Below are 20738 nucleotides of genomic sequence, written 5' to 3'. Positions count from 1 at the left end.
TTCATATCAAAGGACTTGAATAACTGCTCTTTCAATTTCCCAATCATACTGCCATCTTCCCTAACAATCAACATATCATCAACATACAACAGAAGAATAATGAATTTACCATATAGGAACTTGTTGAAGTATACATAAGGATCCACACGAGTTCTTTTATATCCAATATCCACCATGAGTGAACCAAACTTCTTATATCATTGTCGCAGTGCCTGCTTCAGGCCATAAAGGCTCTTCTTCAACCTACAGACCATGTGTTCTTTTTCTTTGACTTAAAAACCTTTAGGTTGAATCATATAAATTTCTTGATCTAAATCATCATGAAGAAATGCAGACTTCATATCTAGCTACTCAACCTCAAGATTCAAACTAGTTGCCAAACTAAGGATTGCTCAAATGGATGACATATTGGAAACTTGAGAGGAGATCTCACTAAAGTCAATACCCTTCTTCTGTCTGAACCTTTTCACCACCAACTGAGCCTCGTGTTTCACTAGCTTGCCATTAGCATCCCTCTTGATCTTGTATACCTATTTATTCTACAATGCTTTTCCTTCCTTTAGAAGTTTTATCAAGTCATAAGTGTGATTCTTATACAGGGAATTCATTTCCTCTTGCATAGCCTTCATCCAGCTATCTTTGTCATTGTTGTCAACTGCTTCATTAAAACATTCAGGCTCCCCATCATCAATAAGGATGATATACTCAGAAGTGGGATATCTCTATGTTGGCTGACGCTCTCTCATGGACCATCTAATCTGTGGTTCTACTACCTCTCTTTATGGGGTTGCTCCCCTTGCTCATCATCAACATCACCCACTGCCTCTGAACCATCATGATCAATGTGCTCTTCATGAATCTCTTATCCTCCAATGCACCATTTGAAGAAGAAGGAATGGATGTAGGATCAAACAAAATTTCTTTCCCTTTAGTAGGCTTCTCAGTCTTCTCTAAGTCTGTAATATTCTTAGTCTCACGGAATACTACATCTCTGCTTCTAAAAATCTTCTTCTTTTAGGATCCCATAGTTTGTACCTAAACTCTTCATTGCCATATCCCAGGAATATACAAGGAATAGCCTTGTCATCAAGCTTCGATCGCTGCTCCTTTGAAACATGTTCAAAATCCTTGCAACCAAACACCTTCAGATGAGAATATGAGGCATCTTTCTCTCTCCATACCCTTTCTGAAATATCTGAGTTCAACAGAGATGAGGGAGATCTGTTTATCAAATAACAGGCAGTGCTAGCAGCTTCTCCCAAAAAGACTTTGGCAATGCATCCATCTTTAACATGCATCTGATCTTCTCAACAACTGTGCGATTGTACCTCTCTACCACCCATTGTGCTGAGGGGTTCCAAGAATTGTCTTCTAATGTCTGATGCCATATTTAAAGCAGTAATTTTCAAACTCTCTGGAAGTATACTCGCCTCCATTATCAGTATGGAGACATTTTAGGAGCTATTATGTTTCTCTTTCTACTTCAAGTTTACATGCTTTCTCATAAAGAATGCTTTGTTTTTGGTTGTTTTTCTCTCATACAGAGTTGCCAATTTTTCCAAAGTTCTTCTGCCGATGTCTCATTCACAACATGATAAAAAAAACACTAATATCCAACCACTGTCTAATTATACAAAATGTTTTTCTGTTCAATTTATTCCACTCTGCACCTGACATCTGAACCGGTCGCTTAGCATTACTCTCAACGGGTTCATACAAGTCTTTGCAGAATAAATAATCCTCCATCATAGGCTTTCAGATCAACTAATTTGATCCATTTAGTTTAAGCATGGAGCTGCTACCTTCCATTTCAATTTAAACCGACACCCGCAACTACAAACCAAGGCTCCCCATACCACTTTGTCGGGGACCAAACATAATAACCAAGTACAAATTGAAGTAAACTTATAACATAGAAAAAAATAACAACAATAACAGCAACATAATTATTGGTACACAAGAATTTTTTACATGAAAAACTCAATGTGAGAAGAAAAACCATGTAACATTTATTGGAATCTATCCAAACTTTCATTATCAACAATAAATAATGATGGTTACATATAAACAATATTATCTCTTTATATAACAATAAAGGAATCCAACAATATTATTAAGGGAAAATATACTATAATGTTGTAGGTGAGAATTTTTCTCTCCTACACATACATCGATTTCCGTATTATTTTTTTATTTATATTTTTTTCTATAATAGGTGAGTCTCACACATGATTATCTTTATTGCATGAGAGAATTCTCTCCTATTACATGAGATTAATAAAATAGATAGAAATTAATAAATAAAGTAAAGAAAAAAAGACACCAAATAACTTCAAAGGAGAAGGAACCAATATCCTCATCTCTTTTCTTTTTCTCACTGCACTACCGCTGCACTTTCATTTTTCTCTTGCACAGTGCTGCTGTTCTTTCTTTCTTTTTCGTTTCTTTTTTCGCTTGCTGCCTCTGCTGCTTCACTTTGCAAATGGGTATGGGCCCCACCACAAATTAAAGATGGTCACGGACCTATAATTCCTCAGTTTACTTCTGGAAATTCATTATTCGCATATGTACTCTCATTCCCACATGTGTGTTATCTTTAGTAAAAAGGGAAAGAATAGTTGGCTTTGTATTCACCACATGGCTCCCGCATGTGTGTTGTCTTGGATTGAAACGACTTAGGGAGTGAACCAGAGTATCGGTGACGCTGGAGCCTACAATTTTTATTTAAATTCTAAATTTGGTCAACAATTTTCGGTCAACAATATTACAAATTAACTAATAAGTATCTAGTATTTTTAAATTAAAAAATATTTATAATTCATAAAAGATATGTACAATTAATTAGGAGAGAAAAACAACTCAAACCATATCCTGCAGGCTGCAAGTCTCTTTCTCTAGAGTCATTTTTGTTTGAAAACCAAAGGTGAGTGACCAGAGAGTCGATGACGTTGTCGCCTGCAGTTTTTATTCATAGACTAAGCTAAAGAAAAAAAAGGATAAAATAAAAATAATAATTTCTTAATCTTTTAAAATGATAGACAAAATGAGTTAAAAATTCTTCTTTAAAAAGAGTATTAAATAACTCTGATTATAAGCAAAAAAGTTCATTTGACAGAATTAATTTTCATTAATATAATTAAAAATTATTATCATTTTCTTTTTTTTTCTCACTTATAAGGTAAGTGAAAAATAAATATATAATGGTTCATTAACTTTTCAAAAACATAAAGGAAATTAAGAAAATAAAAAAAATTCAAAACGACAATTAAAAAGGAATGGAGATTTTACCATAAAAAAAGGGGGAATGGAGAGAATAGTTTACACAAAAGTAATTTTGAGAATTGTTTTATGAACGTCTAATTTGAGGATTACGATTAGCTGCAGTTAAGAAATAACTACATCCCGACAGATATTATAAATCTAAGGATTTCTTTTATTTCAATTTTCACAATTATATTTTCAGAATTATATATAATAAAACGATAAAAATTTTGTAGCTGAAATTTTATGAGGTTATTTAAAAGAGTTTATCAATAACCCCAAAACTACATCGTTGAGAGTTAGAGAATTAATAAATGATGTTTTGTTAAAATTAATATAGCAAAGAAACAAACAAAATCATTAAAATATCTTTCATCCATATCTCAAAATCATGTAGTTTTAGTATTTGTAGAAAATAATTTCACCTTTCCCTCTTTAAAATTACAGACTAACTCAAATTCTCCATGAAAGTGGAAGTTGCTAAAACAAAAGGATATTTATACGTAAAAATTTAACTTATTATTTTACTCTATTGGTTTCGAAAAAAAAAGTAATATATATTAAAATGTGTGTATTATTAAAAAAAAAAAAAAAAAAGAGAGAGTAGGTAAGAATACAAAAATTTTAAACTACAATATGATTAATCTTGATAAAAGCATAGCATCCGATTGGTTAAGAGCACGAGACATGACATTGGAATGTAGGTTCATAGAGAAGATTTTCGTTTAAAATAGTTTTGGTATCAGTATGAGTACTTTTTCTATGAAAATTGAATGGAGGACCACTTCACACGAATAATAATTAATTGGCGGTTCATGCATCGCGGCATCGATACATCACTGTCAGGAATTTTTATTTTATTTTTCTTCTTCTTATTTTAAGGTAAGAGTAATCAATTTTTCTTCTATGAGAATCCTATTCCTATTTAACATTGAATCTCAATCTCGTGGCTGCTACTCTCGTGTGACAGCTCTGAACAACCAAGAGAATCTAGGAACAGTGACTAAAATGTCATTGTTCATCAATTTTTTTACCAAAATGTCACACGAACAGTATTATTTTCTAATATGCCACGTGGACGAGTTCGTTACAGTGCCCAGCGAACTCGATTAGCTGACGTGTCACATTTTTAGTGGATACAGTACCAAATTCGTTACTCCCAGCAACGAACTTGGTTGGAATGTCAGGTTTTTTCAATTAAAAAGTCCAACCAGTAGCGAACTTGGTACTGTATCCACTAAAAACGTGACACGTCAGCCAATTGAGTTTACTGAGCACTGTATCGAACTCGCTCACGTGGCATATTAGAAAATAACATTGTTCGTATGGCATTTAGGTAAAAAATTGATGAAAAGTGACATTTTGGTGAGTATCCCGAGAACCTACTGGTCAATCCATTCACATATGACAAAATTCCCAATCCCTAAGATTAACCAAATAAAAAATAAAAAATAAAATCTATACTATTATCCTATACTCTCTAAGTACTATAATGCATTTAAGTTATTAGGAGAAGATATATTTATTATTTTATATTATATTATATTATTTTTTAAATTTTTTTATTTTAAAATTTTTGTATAATTGAAATGTGGTAAATTTATATGTCTACTATATTTTTTTTTTAGAATTTGAGATATGAATATTTTATATAGACTCATAACATCAAGAGTCATTTCTTAAGGAGGATAGGAATCAAATTATAAATCTTCATATGGTAGACATCTGATATTATATAAAATAATTAACTCTCCTAAAAATTTAAATTATTATATAAAGACATTAATTATTTTACAGTATCATGTTTCTTAACAAACTTTTTTTCTTTGGATCATTTAATATTGTTATATAAGAATTAAAAAAATTATTAAATAGTGATTACTACAAGCATAACTTGTCATATTTACTAAAATTATATTTTATTAAATTTTTCATAAAGTACTATTAATTTATTAATTTTTCCTTCGTTTATCAATATTATCATTAAATTTAATTCAAAATGTATATAAAAAATAAAAAAAATAAAAATTCGAAATAAAAAAGAACAAAACGAGTAGCATGACTGAATATACATATATATTTTTTTGATACATGCATGACTGAATTTTATATATTGGAAGATATTAATAATAGTTTTGTTAACTAGTGCCCACAAAGCTCAAATTAAGATATAAAAAATAAAAATACTAAATGAAAAGGAAAAGCATGTATTATTTTGAAAATTTAATACTTTCATTTTAAGTAATTATGATGTTTCGGAAATGAATATAATATTATTATATTATTTTTATTCCTTAATCTTTGCTTAAAGGCGCATGTTAAGAAATTCTATAATGTAATGCATTAATAGAATAAACCATGTGTTAGCAAAAGGTTCACTAAAGTTTCATCCAAATTGTCTGCAAAAAAAAGTTTTCATCCAAATTTTCAAAGTAAGCTAATCGTAGCAACAACAAAAAATATTGAGTAACGCCACTAAACACGTGACTCAATTGGTATTAAGTTGTTTCAATTTAACCAATAATCTTGAGTTCGAGTCCACACGATATCACTTAGAGACACTATTGGATACTCTTAAATTGCATCTTATATATTTTTATTTCTACTCTTTAAATTTTTGTTCTATATTATAGGTGAGACGTTACAATAATTATTTACTCATGCATTAATCTCAAAATATACAGCTTACTAAAAACAACCTCCCAATAATATTAAACATTTTCTAGCCGCAATCAATTCGCTCATGTGACATTCTATAGACCTATAATTTATGTACTTTGTATGTATAGATTTACTATTGAAACTAAGTATGTTGCAACTGAAAGTTATTATGCACAAATTATTTGGATGAAGCAATTCTAGAATATAGACTATTAACTTGATCACATTCCTGTCAGTTATGAAACACTAGTGATATCTGCTTTACTAAGAATCTCATCACATTGAAATAAGGTATCATTAATAAGGTGATCGGAGGAGGTTGAATGAGGCTATCTTCAGATTATATCAATAATAATAATAATAAGAAGGTAACATTTCATATGAGAAAATGTGAGAAATAAAATAAAATAAAATAATAAGAATGGAATACTAAAGTTTGTAGAGACATCTAAGCAATTCACAAATATTTTTACAACCTTTACCTAAAGACACATCAATCATTTAATTCAAGGTATTTGAGCTACAATAATTGTCTATTCTCTAGCGTCAATTCTTATATTGTGATCTGCACATATCTCACACGCGGGATTATAAGCCCAACCACTGAAAGGCCCAACAGGCCCAAAGACTATTATTTAATAAAAGAGGAAACATGGTCATTCTATGTATCTTGACAATCTCACAACTATCTGAACACGGGATCAAAAGCTCTGATAATTGTGACTACACGACATTAGCTGCTCAGAATAATGCCACCCTTTCAGAATAATGCCACCCTCATACGATCCAACAGCTTGAGGACAACCACCTGCATGCCGCCTATGAAGTACCGATACTTCAAAAATCCTGACGTGTCGTTGCAAAGACTAAAAAAAGGTTCAAAGGCTACGTTGCGTTGCATCTTGATTTTCAACTATTATATTCGTTAGATTACGATTACGATTTTATTAAGTTTAATATAAACATTTGAGATATATTATGTTTCTTTACAAAATTGATAGGTATTATAAGTTTAGCTTTATTTTTTTGTTAAATTATTGAACACTAAATATAATATACACTACATAAATTAAAAATATTGTATAATATCAAAATGTGTCCTAACGTGTCGAAATTTAACATTTTTTAGAATTAACATGTCGGAGTGTCGTGTCGTATCTCGTGTCGGTGTCGGTGCAACGTAGCATGCCGCCATATCTACGAAAGGCTTAGCCTGACTATATGTATCTCGTCCAAAGAGAAGCCTATAAAGATTAGCTCTCTCCACCAATAGGCATAACCAAGACGCTCATATACTATAAATACAGAGGCATTAAGCCCAGGTATGATCATCTTCTCATCACTACTTGAACCCTTGAATATTTACTGACTTGAGCGCCGATGTGCCTTGCAGGTAACTTCTCCAATCTCTCTAAGCTACTCTAAAAACATCAGTCTATGCCCAAGCATCTCGCCAACCAACTAGACATCCCATAAACATAGTATCAGCTAAAACCCAATTCCCCAATAGCAAACTTAATATTATTTGAGTGAATTATTTAAGTCTATGCGTGAATAGTTATTGGACAGATAATATTAATTTATATTTTTATGGTTAATATTATTTGAGTGAGTTTATGTTTTATATTCATCCGAAAAATACAAGTATCAAGGGTCGTTCTACTTGCATTGGTGTCGGGCACATTCAAACAAATAATTTATACAACCATATATAATTTAAGGAAAATGTACTTCTCCTTCCATGGGAGAAGAGATTTTTTGCAGCAACTAATTAACACTATGTCTTACTGATAAGATATTAAAAAACTATTTTTTTCTCACCTCAAAAGCAAAGTTGTTAAAATCGAGATTTTAAGTAAAATCGGAAGGGTGCTAAAAAATTGTAAAACGTAAAATCGTAATGTAAAAAAATCGTAAGAAATCGTAAAAACGTAAAAGCGTTTGGAATATTGGTAAAATCGTTTTGATGAAAAAAAATCGTAAAAACGTAAAATCATAATGATAAATCAAAATTTTAACAACTATGCTCAAAAGGCGATCGGATGATATGGCGGAGAGAGAAAAAATAATTTTAATATTACAACTATATTTTATTAATAAGACAGTATTAATTGGCTGCTGCAAAAAAAATTCTTCTGCAGTGAAAGGAAAAGTTGGGGACCCATAATTTAATTCACCTTTTTACCCTTATTTTCAACCAAGATTTGCTCCCATTATAAAGTAAATTAAGATTATTCTAGTCCAAATCACCTCACTTTCATTCTCAAATTTCTTATTTCTCCCGTAGTAATTCTATTACATTTGTAATATCTATCTTGTTTATGCTATCTAGTATTGCTTTGTTGGAATTAAATATGTTTAAATAGACCGCATTAGAGGGTTTTTTTTTTTTTTTTTTTTTTTTTTCATTTTGTGAAAATCCATTTCTTAATATTAATAACGAGAATCTTGTTCAACATTTTCACATCATTATGTTTCTGTGTAATTTTTTCCCCCATCTGAGTGTAAACCTAAATACTTGAAGTTTATTTCTGGTATGCAGGTATAAATCTTGCCCTCCCTAGCCCAAAATCGCGGGTCCGTCAAAAAAGATAACAATAATTTTCAATGTTAATTTATCACTCGATTGCAAGTGTACATTCACCATGTCAAGATTTATTATTTATTTAAATTTAATAATGATATATAACTTCTGAATTATTTAGTTTTTTATATAAAAAATAGAAAAAAACTATTTTATTAACTATAACTATGAACTTTTTTTAGAATGAAATTCTATCGTGAAAATATAGAAAGCGTTAAAACACCAAATTGCATCATTAAGATATAAGATGCCGTGGCTTTACACAAACAAATAAATAGAAGATAAAAAGAGAAAAATACAACAAAAAGAAACGAAAAATAAAGATAATAATCTCTTATAAATGCAAAAAGGCCACTACGAGTGGACATCATGAAACAATAATAATAACATTTATTTATGCTTCAGAACAATAACAATAACAAGTGGACAAATGTAGATATTTCTATCCCGTTTGACGAGTGAGAAGCGAAAGATACTAGAGGAAGTCAACCAAGCATCCACATGAAGAAGGTGCACCAAAGCGTGAGACTTAATGTAGCAACAGCATATGTCCATAGCATGATAAGGGAACATTCACTCTCAGCAACACCAAGCAACTGGACAATCGTACCTACCAAGTTCAGATTACCGACATAAATGTAAAAAATGCCTTCTGATATCAAATATTATCTAGACTTGATTTATGAAAGAAATAAATCATTAAGTGTTAGTTAATGATAAGAGGTTTGGATAGTATTGGACTGCAGCAACGAGAGCAAAATAATACAGTATCCCCATAACCTCTCCCCTAGCTAAGTACCATAGTTATTTAGGGTGTGCATGATATCGTTTCCATACATGTTTTTATCTTTATATTTAATATTGGGAACAAAAATGATTAGAAATAGTGTTTGACAAATCTAACTTGTTTTCCCCGGGATCACAACTTTGCAGAAATAAAAAATACATTTTTATTTTTTTTGCTTTTTTATTTCCTGGACACTATTTATTAAATAGTGATATCATCGAATGTGCTATGCAAATTAAATACACACTTTATTGAAAAAAGCTTATTATATATGCTCTCTTTTTGCAAATAGAAATAAGTTGTGTTATCAAATTTTTTTCCCATAAATTCTTCCTAACTTTATCGTAGAATGTGTCAGAAAAATAGAATCGTTATTATGCAGACCCTAGTTGCCAACCTAATCACCATACCAATAAATATAGTGTATATGTTGTTGAATAATCTTATCAATTACAAAGACCTAATAAGAGAATTCTCCTTCCCTAAGGTTTCCCCTTTCAACAACATAGATAATGCTCAGTTTCGAAATGATAATAAATTAGAATATGCCCCCACTTCTATTTAAATTAATTCCCTACCTACCTTTAACAACTTTAACCTCCCAACATAACTATTGTAACTAACTACTCTCTGGCCATTTCAGATCCTAAAATAAAAATACAATCTATGCTACGCCTTAAGCCCATCCATTTAAGTGGTGCAAATGATTCTGAGCTTGAAAACTGGAGTCAAGGAGAATTATACATTTGAGCACAAAAGAAAATTTTACAACGAAGCAATGGAGCATAGACCATGGAAAAACTATTTACAAGGCGAAAGACATATCAAGCAGAACAAGTTGTATACCGGTTGAAGTAAAATTTGAGAAAGTCATCATACCTACAGTTGTTGCAGGTGGAAGCGCATATTGAAGCATAAGAACAAACTGATATAATGAATACGATCCCACAAATCCCCAATGATGTGCAGCCTTAACAATAATAATACCCACGATAGGTGATATTATGAACCGCACTGCCATAATCCCCATAATCAGGAACAAGCTTATTCCAGACTTCTTTAAACCTGGCAAATGGAAAACAAACCATCAAAAGAGAAATATGAAAGAACATTTAAGAAAAACTCCAAGTTTTTTAAATTTCAAAAGGTAGAATTGTCAACTTTATATAAAAAAGAGAGAATGATTTGATAAACTACCATCAAGAAGATTTGCTCCTACTATCAAAGTCATAGACACAATTGTTGCATCCCTACAATTTACACAATAAGGATAAGAATGATAATACGATATAACACATAAAAATTTCTCTTCAAAGAATTTTGCTTGTACCAAGCAGTTAGTTTAGTTGAACCATAAACCCACTGCTTAATTTCAACAATGAAAAAACAATGAATAAGGAAATTTTTGATACACCATGAATGCAAGAACAGCAATTAATCTTTAACAAGTTCATGCAGGCTTGGTTTTTGGAAAAAGTGCAGTCATGAATCCAGTAACAACTACAGTGATTGACTTAGATCAAATTTCTTGATCAATGCAACGTTCTAATGCCATGACCCCTCCGGTGCTGCACCACTGCTTTTATTAATAAACTATTCTTCACAATGCTATCTCATCTAAGTCATCAATGCCATCAAGACTTAACAATGATTTCATGCCTTTTAAAAGAGCTATATTGGTACACTCCATATTAGAGGCTTTTATGCTAATAAGCCATTAGAAACACATGTTGTAAATCTGTGCATGACAATATCAATCTCAGCTTTAGCATGTACTATAGTTATTTGCAGCGATTTGCACTGGAAGCTGCAATTATTTGAATAAAGCACATAAAATATGATGATACATTAGCAGTATCCCAAAATAAGGAGTAATTCAAAGATGCGCTGCATCTTGCAAGAATATGATACAATAAACTGAATTTTTTAAGTGTTCTTATATAATCAGAAATGGAAAATCTAGATCTTTCACTTTCAGAGATATAAAGAACTCATACCCGACTAAAGATGCAGAACTGATAATCACACGAAGGGGAGCACTATCACCAACCATGAGCTTTTGAATTGGAGAGACTGCTCCGATGATAAATCCAATAATCTGAAGGAAACCAAAAAATAAAATTAAGTTGGCACATTCACATGTTGCAAAACTAACAACTAAGGATCAATTATTATGTTATTCAATGATGGATTCAGGTATTAACACTGAAAACTCAGAGAACCAAACTCCAATTACAAGGAAAACTACCAGAAAACTAGGAACTGTACTTAGTAAAAAAAACGAATGCAAGAAAAGATGGACAATCAGAGCTGCAAATCAGACTCTGCCCCTTGGCCTAAGCCACCCAAATGATTACCAGTTTCTGTTATGACCTCCAACTCCAACTACTCTCGTCTCCCTCCTTTTGCATAATTGCCATCTCCAATTCCCTGCTGCCACGTGTACATTCTGTTAAATCCTCCCACAGGCGTGTCCTCTTCACCCTTCGCAACATCTTTATTTTTGCTCTCTTAACCACATAACCTCCCTTGGCCCAAGTGCCCAACTTTCTCTAGCCCACTCTCCTTCCTTTCTCTTCTCTTATACACGTGTCAAGGGCCCATCATTGAACAAAACACATTAGTTCGATACAGAGGTGTAAAAGAACTCTTCCCAAGTACATATTTAGTTGCTTATTGATCAATCGTATCCCACATAACAAGATGTTAGAAGGCATTTACTGAATCAAGTTTCCACTCTTGTATAAACTTAGAGAACTTCAAATTTAGATGCAACTCAACAACCCAATCAGATTATCCATTTACGCAAAAAGTAGTTGGATCCATTGCATCTCAATAAAGATTCGGAAACCTACTGTAATGTAGAGTTACTGCACTTTGCACCTTGGTAACATTGCTTCAACATTGTCCTCTTTGGTGCTCAAAACCAGCTGGAGATAATCTTCTAACCTAGACTTTTTTTTTTAATTATCTTTCTTCAGCATTTGCTTCTTTAGATCCAACCCCTGTTTCCTCTTGTAAATATTTCTAGTTTTCCTCAAAAACTCAGTAAAATAATTCCATGGCTTCAATTAAAGCCATTTTTGAAACATTGCAAATCGAAAAATCATCCAAGGGCAAGTAGAGCAAGAGATACCAAAATTTATGCATTGGGATCTGTGACATGTATCCCTGATATATTTCCACTCATCAGATAGCTAGATTTATTACAAATATACTCAAATACAAAATCCATACTTCATTTCTTACCAATCATCTTCTGTTTAAGGAGAACCATACCATGTTGCCCTATATTCTATTTAAACTGCCCAGATTCTACAAAGAAAAGATTAAAGTTAGTGACATTATGGCCTCAATTGGCCAAAAAGCATCACAATTGGCATGAATGAAGATCAAGTTCATCTAATCTTGGCCAAACTATGGATGGTCACGCTCTCATTTTGTTACAAAATTTTCATGAAATGAAACAAAGGAAGGGCAAGTTGGTTGAGAACTTGAGATTAGCTCTTAAATTCTGATAGGAAAGCAACTTCAAAAGGCTTGAAGCCCAAAACGGATAAATTGTCTGACTCAATTTTAGTGTATCAACGAAGAGCTAAGGCAAGATAGGGAAAGAAGGGTGCTGAGCTGGAATGAATTAGTTTTGGCATTGTGGTGCTTGATTTTGGTTAAGGAGAGAGAGTATGACATAATCTGTTAGTCTGTTGCTCTATATGAGTAGTGTTAGTTTTTTTGGCAGAATTTACATTTTTCTTTCTCCAGGGGTAAAGAGGGGCTGAGGAATGTTTCTCCAAAGCAGGGAGCATAGTTGCTCATATTTTCCTTGTTCTGCATTATACTGTATTGTTTTTTTTCTGCATGCATATATACAATTTCTCCCTATTTTCTAGATAGGAAATTCAAATTCTATCAAATTGGTGCTTTCATTGAGAGTATTTAGGAGGGAGAATTTTGATGGTTTATACTCACACGAATGACGTCCCAAAAGATCGATGCTCTAGATGCATGAATAGCAGCCGACAAATCATTTCTCAAGTCGTCGGAGACGCTTTTGCGTTCTCACGATGTGACGTCAAAAGCTCACACCTTCCAACTTTCTCTGATCACTCGACTTGGGTTGTCTAGTTACAAGTGTTGCTGAAAAAGCTAAGAGCTTATCAGCTCTACACGCGGAAGTACGTGATGGGTTTCAACAGCGACAACTCTCGTCAGCAACTCCAATCAGCATCATGGCAGAAGAAGGAGGGAGCGGTGTTTCGAAGGAGAATGAGAAGGTGAGTATCGGAAAATCCGAATTACAGGGGAAGGAAATTGACAAGGAGGCAAGATCTGATGATTACCGTATGTCCGCGAAGTGCATAGAGTTACCAGTTTTTAATGGCATCGATCCTGTAGGATGGGTTGCCCGTGCTGAAACCTATTTCGCCGTTCAGGGAACCCCTTTGACAATGTGCCTTAAGTATGCCCAAATTTGTATGGATGGCTCCTCTTGGCATTGGTTCAAGGTCTTGAAGGAATCTGATCCACAGCTCAATTGGGAGCGTTTTAAGCACGCTATGTATAACTGGTATGGGGATAACCATTTTGGAAATCCCTTCACCAAACACAGGTTTGTTTTAGAACGAAACAATAGATGAATATGTGGAGAGTTTTGAAATGCTCACTGTCCAAGTTCCTCCCCTACCTGACGAGCAATATATGGGGCTATTCATTGGAGGGTTGAGAGAAGATATTAGGTTGGAGCTTTTGTCCTTGGAACCAGCCAATAGGTACAAGATGATTTCCATGGCACGAATGGTGGAGCGTAAGATTCAAGGAGGAAGAATGCCATCTGCGATGCGGGAAAATAGTGGTTTCCATAGGAGTGTGGTAACTATGACTTCAGGGATAGAGGAGAAACAACAGGGCAAGAACAATGCCATGGGTCAAGTTCGGCCCAATAAAACTGACGATAAGAGAAGTGGGCCCAGTCCACAAGGAGTTCGTAATTTATCGTATCAAGAAATGATAGAGAGAATAACCAAGGGCTTGTGTTTTAAATGTGGCCAAAACTACAGCCCAACACATCAATGCCCTGATAAGCAACTTCGCTTGCTGATTTGGGAGGAAGACGAATCCATTGGTGAGCCAAAGATCTAGTAGTTGTCGAAGAGAAGAAAGACCTAGAAGAATGGGAGTTGGTGTGCAACAGGGTAGATTACAAGGGGGTATGACAGAGATGGCCCAATGGAAAACTATGAAGATTGAAGGCTGTAAAGAACCTTGGGATACACCACCCCAAAAGCTAGCTCAAAGGGTGGGAGTGCCCAAGGCCTTATAAACTCCACATTAGTTGCACATACAACCAATGTGGGACTATATATCTCAACACGCCCCCTCACACGAGAGCCCTTTGGGCTTGAAGCGTGGACAATGCAACAGGCCCAGCCTACCTGTGCTAAGAAACTCCACAAGAGAAAGTGGGGGACGGCGAGACTCTGATACCATGTAAAGAACCTTGGGATACACCACCCCAAAAGCTAGCTCAAAGGGTGGGAGTGCCCAAGACCTTATAAACTCCACATCAGTTGCACATACAACCAATGTGGGACTATATATCTCAACACGCCCCCTCACACGAGAGCTCATTGGGCTTCAAACGTGGACAATGCAACAGGCCCAACCAACCTGTGCTACGAAACGTCACAAGAGAAAGTGAGAGGCGGCGAGGCTCTGATACCATGTAAAGAACCTTGGGATACACCACTGATGTGCCTCTGGCAAGTGTGGTTTTTCCATGTTAAAATTGATAAGAATTGAGTCATAAGAGAGTAATTTAAATACATATTTGCTATTTATATTGATTCTTTCTATGTCAATAATATTCACCTTTTGGTTGTGTTTTTACAGGAAAAGAGGAGTGAAAATTACAAATTACAAAAAGCCTGTTGACGCGACTCTACACATAGGAAATTTCACCCGGGTGCTGCGCAGGCCAAATACCAGAGAATTGGCGCTAGTTGGCGCCAGATTGGCGCAAACTAGCGCCACACATATTAAGCACCAACATTATGGCGCCAAGTGGCGCCCAAAGACAAGAAAACTGCAACAAGGAGGTGGCGCCGGTCCACGCAATCGGTTCCGACTTTTCGTATTCGAGGCAGCAAGTTGGCGCAAACGTGCGCCAAACCGGCGCCAACTGGCGCCGGGTTGCGAGAAAATAACACCGTCTTTCCGCGGGGGTATTTTTGGAAGAAGGAAAAAATAAGTTTATAAATAGGATCCTTGTGCTAGACCTAGATCATCTCATTCCATTCAAGAGGAGGCCGACGGCAGAGCTCAGAAGGATTCTTCCACAGTTCTTCATCTTCATCTATTTCTCTGTAATTTTATACTTTTGAATATTGAATTATTTTCGGCCATGATTATGCTTGGCTAGTTTTCTTTTATTGTAGTTAGGGTCACGAGCCCTATGTGAACCCTTGTTACGATGGATTGATTTAGTTTTATTCATTTATATAATTATCTTTGTCTCTACCTTGTGCGTATTTTCTATTTTCTTTTTTAGAACTGATCAATCTGATAGTTGGGAATAGTTTGATGGTTAGAACCCTAGATAAGAATATTGGGGTTTTGATCTTGAAAGGGGGTAGGACAACAATTGGTATGCATGCTAGGAATAGATGTGTATTTAATTGCAGATGCTTAAATTATTGCGTTCATTGCTTAATACCATGAGGAACATTGCAAGGAATTGGGGTTCCAATTGGGAATTAAAGGGTTAACCTTGCAAGGAATTGAGGGTTAACTAATAAATATTTTTAGATAATAATTTATCCGAGTAATTATATGAATAAATATTGTGAATCAATCCAAAGTAAGAAGTGGGGATCATAAGGTGAGTGCGCTCTAGCTACAATATTTTTCTCATATTTTAAAAATCAAATATCATCGTTATCATTTTATTTCTCTTAAATAAAAATATAAAAACAAGTCTTTATTTTTATTTCATATTGTTACTCGAATTCAATTCACAATTTTTCAAACAACAAACCGAGTTTTCCAACTTAAGGGGACTGGTTATTGTAGTACTTGGTTTACAATCCCTGTGGAGACGATACTCTACTTACTCATTATATTACTTGTGCGATCGGTATACTTGCCGGAGAGCATCAAGTTTTTGGCGCCGTTGCCGGGGATTGTTAATTCCAATATTACAAATAACTATTGATCTTTGAGATTGGAGTTTTATTTTTATTTTTTTATTTTATTTTATTTATTTTGTTTTATTTTGTTTTATCTTATTTTGTGTTCTACAGGTGCTACTAACATATTTTTCCGAGTTTTATGCGAGGACCTCCCCCTACAGAGTTTGTAATTGATCCTAAAATTTCAAGGACTGAGAGGAGACTGAGGAAGGTTGCCAAGCAGATAATTTGGGAAGACTTCAAAAGCATACCTGTACAACCAAAACAAGAAATGGCAGGAAACAACAATGCTGATGGTGGCAGAGGCCACAATGCAAATAACCCACCTCCACGATTGTTGGACACCATTCTGACTCCGGTGTTCAATAGGCCAAATTCAAGTATAATCAGGCCAACGGTGGAGGCAAATAATTTTGAGCTGAAGCCATCTTTGATTACTTTGGTGGAAAGGGTTCAGTTCTCTGGTGCTGAGGAGGAAGATCCTCATGAGTTCATAGATCGATTTCTGATGATCTGTGACACTACCAAGCACAACGGAGTGTCGGCCGATGCTGTAAGGCTTCGATTATTCCCTTTTGCTGTTAAAGGAAAAGCTCTCAGATGGATAGAAAGGCAGCCAGCTAATAGTATCACAACATGGGAAGACTTGTCATCAAAGTTCTTTGCCCATTTCTTTTCTATGGAAAAATACAACCAGCTGGTGAATGAAATCACAAACTTCCGCCAACTTGAAGGAGAATCACTATGTGCAACCTGGAATAGATTCCAGGAACTCATCCAGAAGTGTCCGCACTATGAAGGAGACGATGACAGAAATGTGGCAATATTCTTTCATGGCATCTCTCCTGAAACAAGGTTGGTGATTAATAGTGCAACTGGAGGTTCTATTCAGCAAAGTACTTCTGAACAAGCCATTGATTTGATAAAGAAGCTGGCAAGGAATGAGAATGAGAGCATACCAGCTCAAATGAAAAGAGGGGTGATAAAACTGGAAAGCAATGATGCGATGCTTGCTGAACAAAAGCTGTTGTCCAAAAAGTTTGACAGCTTGAATGAGAAGTTTGAGAAAATGCAAGTGTCCAAGGTTCAATCAACTTCTGTGGTTTGTGAATATTGTAAGGAAGCTCATGAGTCTAATGAGTGTCCTACTCTAATGGGTGATAATCCACAGCAGTTGCAAGTGAATGGGGTTTGGTATGAGCAGAAGCCCCCACAAAATTTTCAAAGAAATCAGAATTCTCTTGGCAGAAATAATTTTCAGAGGAAAGGTCAAGGAGGTGGTCTTGATTATAGTTCCAACAACTTTCTGCAACCTCCTCCTATTCCACAGAAGGAACTTTCTGATTTGGAGAGGTTAGTTGGACAAATGGCTCAACACTCCAATGCTTTTATGGAGGAGACTAGAGCCAATACAAAGAACACAAATGCTTTCATGGAAGAGACTAGGGCTAATACCAGAAACATGAGTGCTTCCATCAGAAATCTGGAGAATCAAATTGGCCAGCTGGCCAAGCAAGTTTCTGATAGAACTCCAGGTAATTTCCCTAGTAACACAGTCACCAATCCAAGGGAGGATTGTATGTTTGTCACCAATAGAAGTGGTAAAGTGGTAGCAGCTTCAGAAAAGCCGAGAATAAATGTGGAAGCTGAAAAGAAGTTGGATACTACAGGAAAGCAAGAAAAAGACAAAGAACTTGAAAAATCTGCTGAAATGGAGAAGCCAGTTGAAAAGAAAAAGTTTGAGCTGAGTCCTGAATATGTAAGAAACATGGCACCCTATCCTGAAAGGTTCAAGAAGGATGCTCAGAAGCAACAGTATGCCAGGTTCCTTGACATATTCAAAAAGCTTCACATAAATCTTCCATTTGCTGAAGCCTTGGCTTGCATGCCTAATTATGCCAAGTTCATGAAGGACTTGTTATCAAGAAAGCATAAGCTGCAGGATTGCCAAACTGTAACACTCACTGAGGAGTGTAGTGCCATTATACAGAAGAAGTTCCCACCCAAACTCAGTGATCCAGGGAGTTTCAAAATCCCTATTGAAATTGGGGACACAAAAATTGGCAGAGCAATATGCGATCTTGGGGCTAGCATTAACTTGATGCCCCTTTCTGTTTGTAAATCTTTGGGGATCACCGAGTTGAAACCCACTTTGGCATCTCTTCAGCTTGCTGATAAGTCTTTGAGGAAGCCTAGTGGTATTATTGAAGATGTTCTTGTGAAGGTGGACAAGTTCATCTTTCCTGCTGATTTTGTAGTGTTGGACATGGAAGGGGGAGCTGAGATGCCTCTTTTGTTAGGTAGACCTTTCTTGGCCACTGCTCGGGCACTGATTGATGTTGAAAACGGGAAGCTTGAGCTAAGGATGAATGATGAGACCTTTACCATCAACGTCTTTGATTCTCTAAAACAGTCTTCTCACAAAGATGATTGTTTTAGTCTTGAAGTAAAGGAAAAACAAAGTGTAGCGGATGATGCCAAGGAAGATGGTGCCATGAAGATGGATTGGAAAGAGCTTCCTCAACCTCAGAAAAATGTCTTCTTGAGTAATAAGGAGGCGGTGATTGAAGCATTGAAGGAAGAGGAAACTGAATTGAAAAATAAAGTTCCCTTTTCCCATACCAACAAAATTCTCAATGAGGATGATGACAAACCTGGGAGGAAATCCAAAAGGAGGCGTCATCCTATGCTGAAGAAGGTACTGAGAAAGGAAGTGGTGAAACTCTTTGATACAAGTTGGAAGAGACATCAGGAGCTGAAGTTTGACAAAAGACACCGAGACTCTATCTCTCGGAAAAATCAAAATTTCAAAGAGTTCTTAACATGGCTCCATGGTTTGGAGCAAATCTGGGAATGGTGGTCTCATACACCAAGGCAACCAGTACCACCGGACCTTCCATTTGCTGAGTCATCCCACTCTGCTGAGGGGGATGACGTGAAGGGTTGATTATATCTCCTTGCTGATGGAGATTTTGTATATTAGTTTATTTTTTTTTATATTTTTTTCTGTTTCGTATTTTTCTTTTAGTTACTTTGTGTTAGTATATTTTTCTCTGATATTTTGATGTGCGCATTATAGTCTATTCTATATGCCACTGTTTGTTCTATTGTGCAGGTTTTTCTTCCTTTTTGTGGTTTAATTATTGCTGAGGACAACAATTCTCTAAATCTGGGAATGGTAGGCTTGCACCTGAGAACTGCTGCAATTCTTCTATCAGGGGAGATATTTTAACTCTTTTAATTTTCTTAGTTATTTTTATAGTATTTTGTGTGCTATATAAAAAAAAAAAAAAAAAAAAAAAAATTGAACATGTTTTCTGAGCAAGTCTCAGGTTTAGATATGTTTTCCCTAGTTAATTTGCCTGATTAATCATAGGAATCATGTTTTGTATGAACTTCTGGCATAATATTGTATTGGCATGAGTAGATTTCATGATTGCTCGTTTGTCTGAATTTTGTGCTTGAATGATTAATGATGCCTGATGTTCTTTTGGAAGTCTAGCTTGACATCATAGCTGGTGAGGTTTTGTGCTTAAACACTTATTTTATTCTGAGAGACCTCACTGTGCTAGCATTCTAGAACTTGCTCTGTTTCTCTGTTATGCATGTATTGATTGATATGATAAAGGCATTTTGTTCTTGTTAGCTATTGGCCAAAAATAACCCACCTGTATGAATTTTTCCATTGTTAGCCCCCTTGAGCCTGAACTTATTTGTTGTTAAATGACCTGTGGCCTGATTGATGGCTTAGCCTATATCCATATGACTTACCTTGATTGAGATTGAATTACTGAAATGTTGAAAAGAAAACAAATAAATTGAGGTAAGCTCCACAGAGGTCAAATAATTAGGGGAGGTAAAATTTCAATTGTGCCCTTAAAACAAAAAGTTATGAAAAAAGAAAAAGAAAAAGGGTGAATGTAAAGAAAAGGTGGCTGAAAGGAATTAATTCCCGAAATTCTGTGGGAATGTTAGTGGAGCAAAATCATTGAGTTGAATGTGTTAAAAATGAAATAATATCAGGTTTTCAATCTCAGTGTTGTTTGAGTTACTTTCCATATATTCCTACCCATTAAACCCGGCCAAGTTACAACCTGTGAAGTCCTTTTGATCAATTATGCATGTGTTAATGTTCCTTATCTTTAGGAACTTGAGAATTTGATCAAGCTTATGGTAATGTTATTGCTGTGATGGATTGAGTGATTGTTACTCCCTTAAACACTTGAGTGCTGAGTGCTATATGATTATCTTGGTGAGG

At 35.0% G+C, this 20738-nt stretch overlaps 1 protein-coding gene across 1 annotated transcript; it reads right to left on the bottom strand.

The window, feature by feature from the left end:
* Positions 1 to 8761: 8761 nt before the first annotated feature.
* Positions 8762 to 20328, bottom strand: LOC133284630 (protein PIN-LIKES 3-like). Its single transcript, XM_061481695.1, has 5 exons — positions 20149 to 20328; positions 11291 to 11391; positions 10491 to 10543; positions 10173 to 10358; positions 8762 to 9116 (listed from the first exon to the last, which is right to left on the bottom strand). The coding sequence occupies exons 1-5, from the start codon at positions 20164 to 20166 to the stop codon at positions 8992 to 8994; spliced, it is 483 nt and encodes a 160-aa protein (XP_061337679.1). The 5' UTR covers positions 20167 to 20328; the 3' UTR covers positions 8762 to 8991.
* Positions 20329 to 20738: the final 410 nt, after the last annotated feature.

The sequence above is a fragment of the Gastrolobium bilobum genome, unplaced genomic scaffold, assembly GCF_033153095.1.
Source record: "Gastrolobium bilobum isolate Gb01-03AN ecotype WA unplaced genomic scaffold, APGP_CSIRO_Gbil_v1 utg83165, whole genome shotgun sequence".
NCBI lineage: Eukaryota > Viridiplantae > Streptophyta > Magnoliopsida > Fabales > Fabaceae > Gastrolobium > Gastrolobium bilobum.
Note: the sequence above shows the minus strand (reverse complement) of the source record. Positions and strands in the feature narration are given on the sequence as shown.

What these genes read in the sequence shown, in the direction of transcription:
- LOC133284630 (XM_061481695.1), bottom strand. An exon ending in AGTTCTGCATCTTTAGTCGG is followed by an intron (nt 10,544 to 11,290) that starts GTATGAGTTCTT and finishes TGTAAATTGTAG; the next exon opens with GGATGCAACAATTGTGTCTA. An exon ending in AGGAGCAAATCTTCTTGATG is followed by an intron (nt 10,359 to 10,490) that starts GTAGTTTATCAA and finishes TCCATTTGCCAG; the next exon opens with GTTTAAAGAAGTCTGGAATA.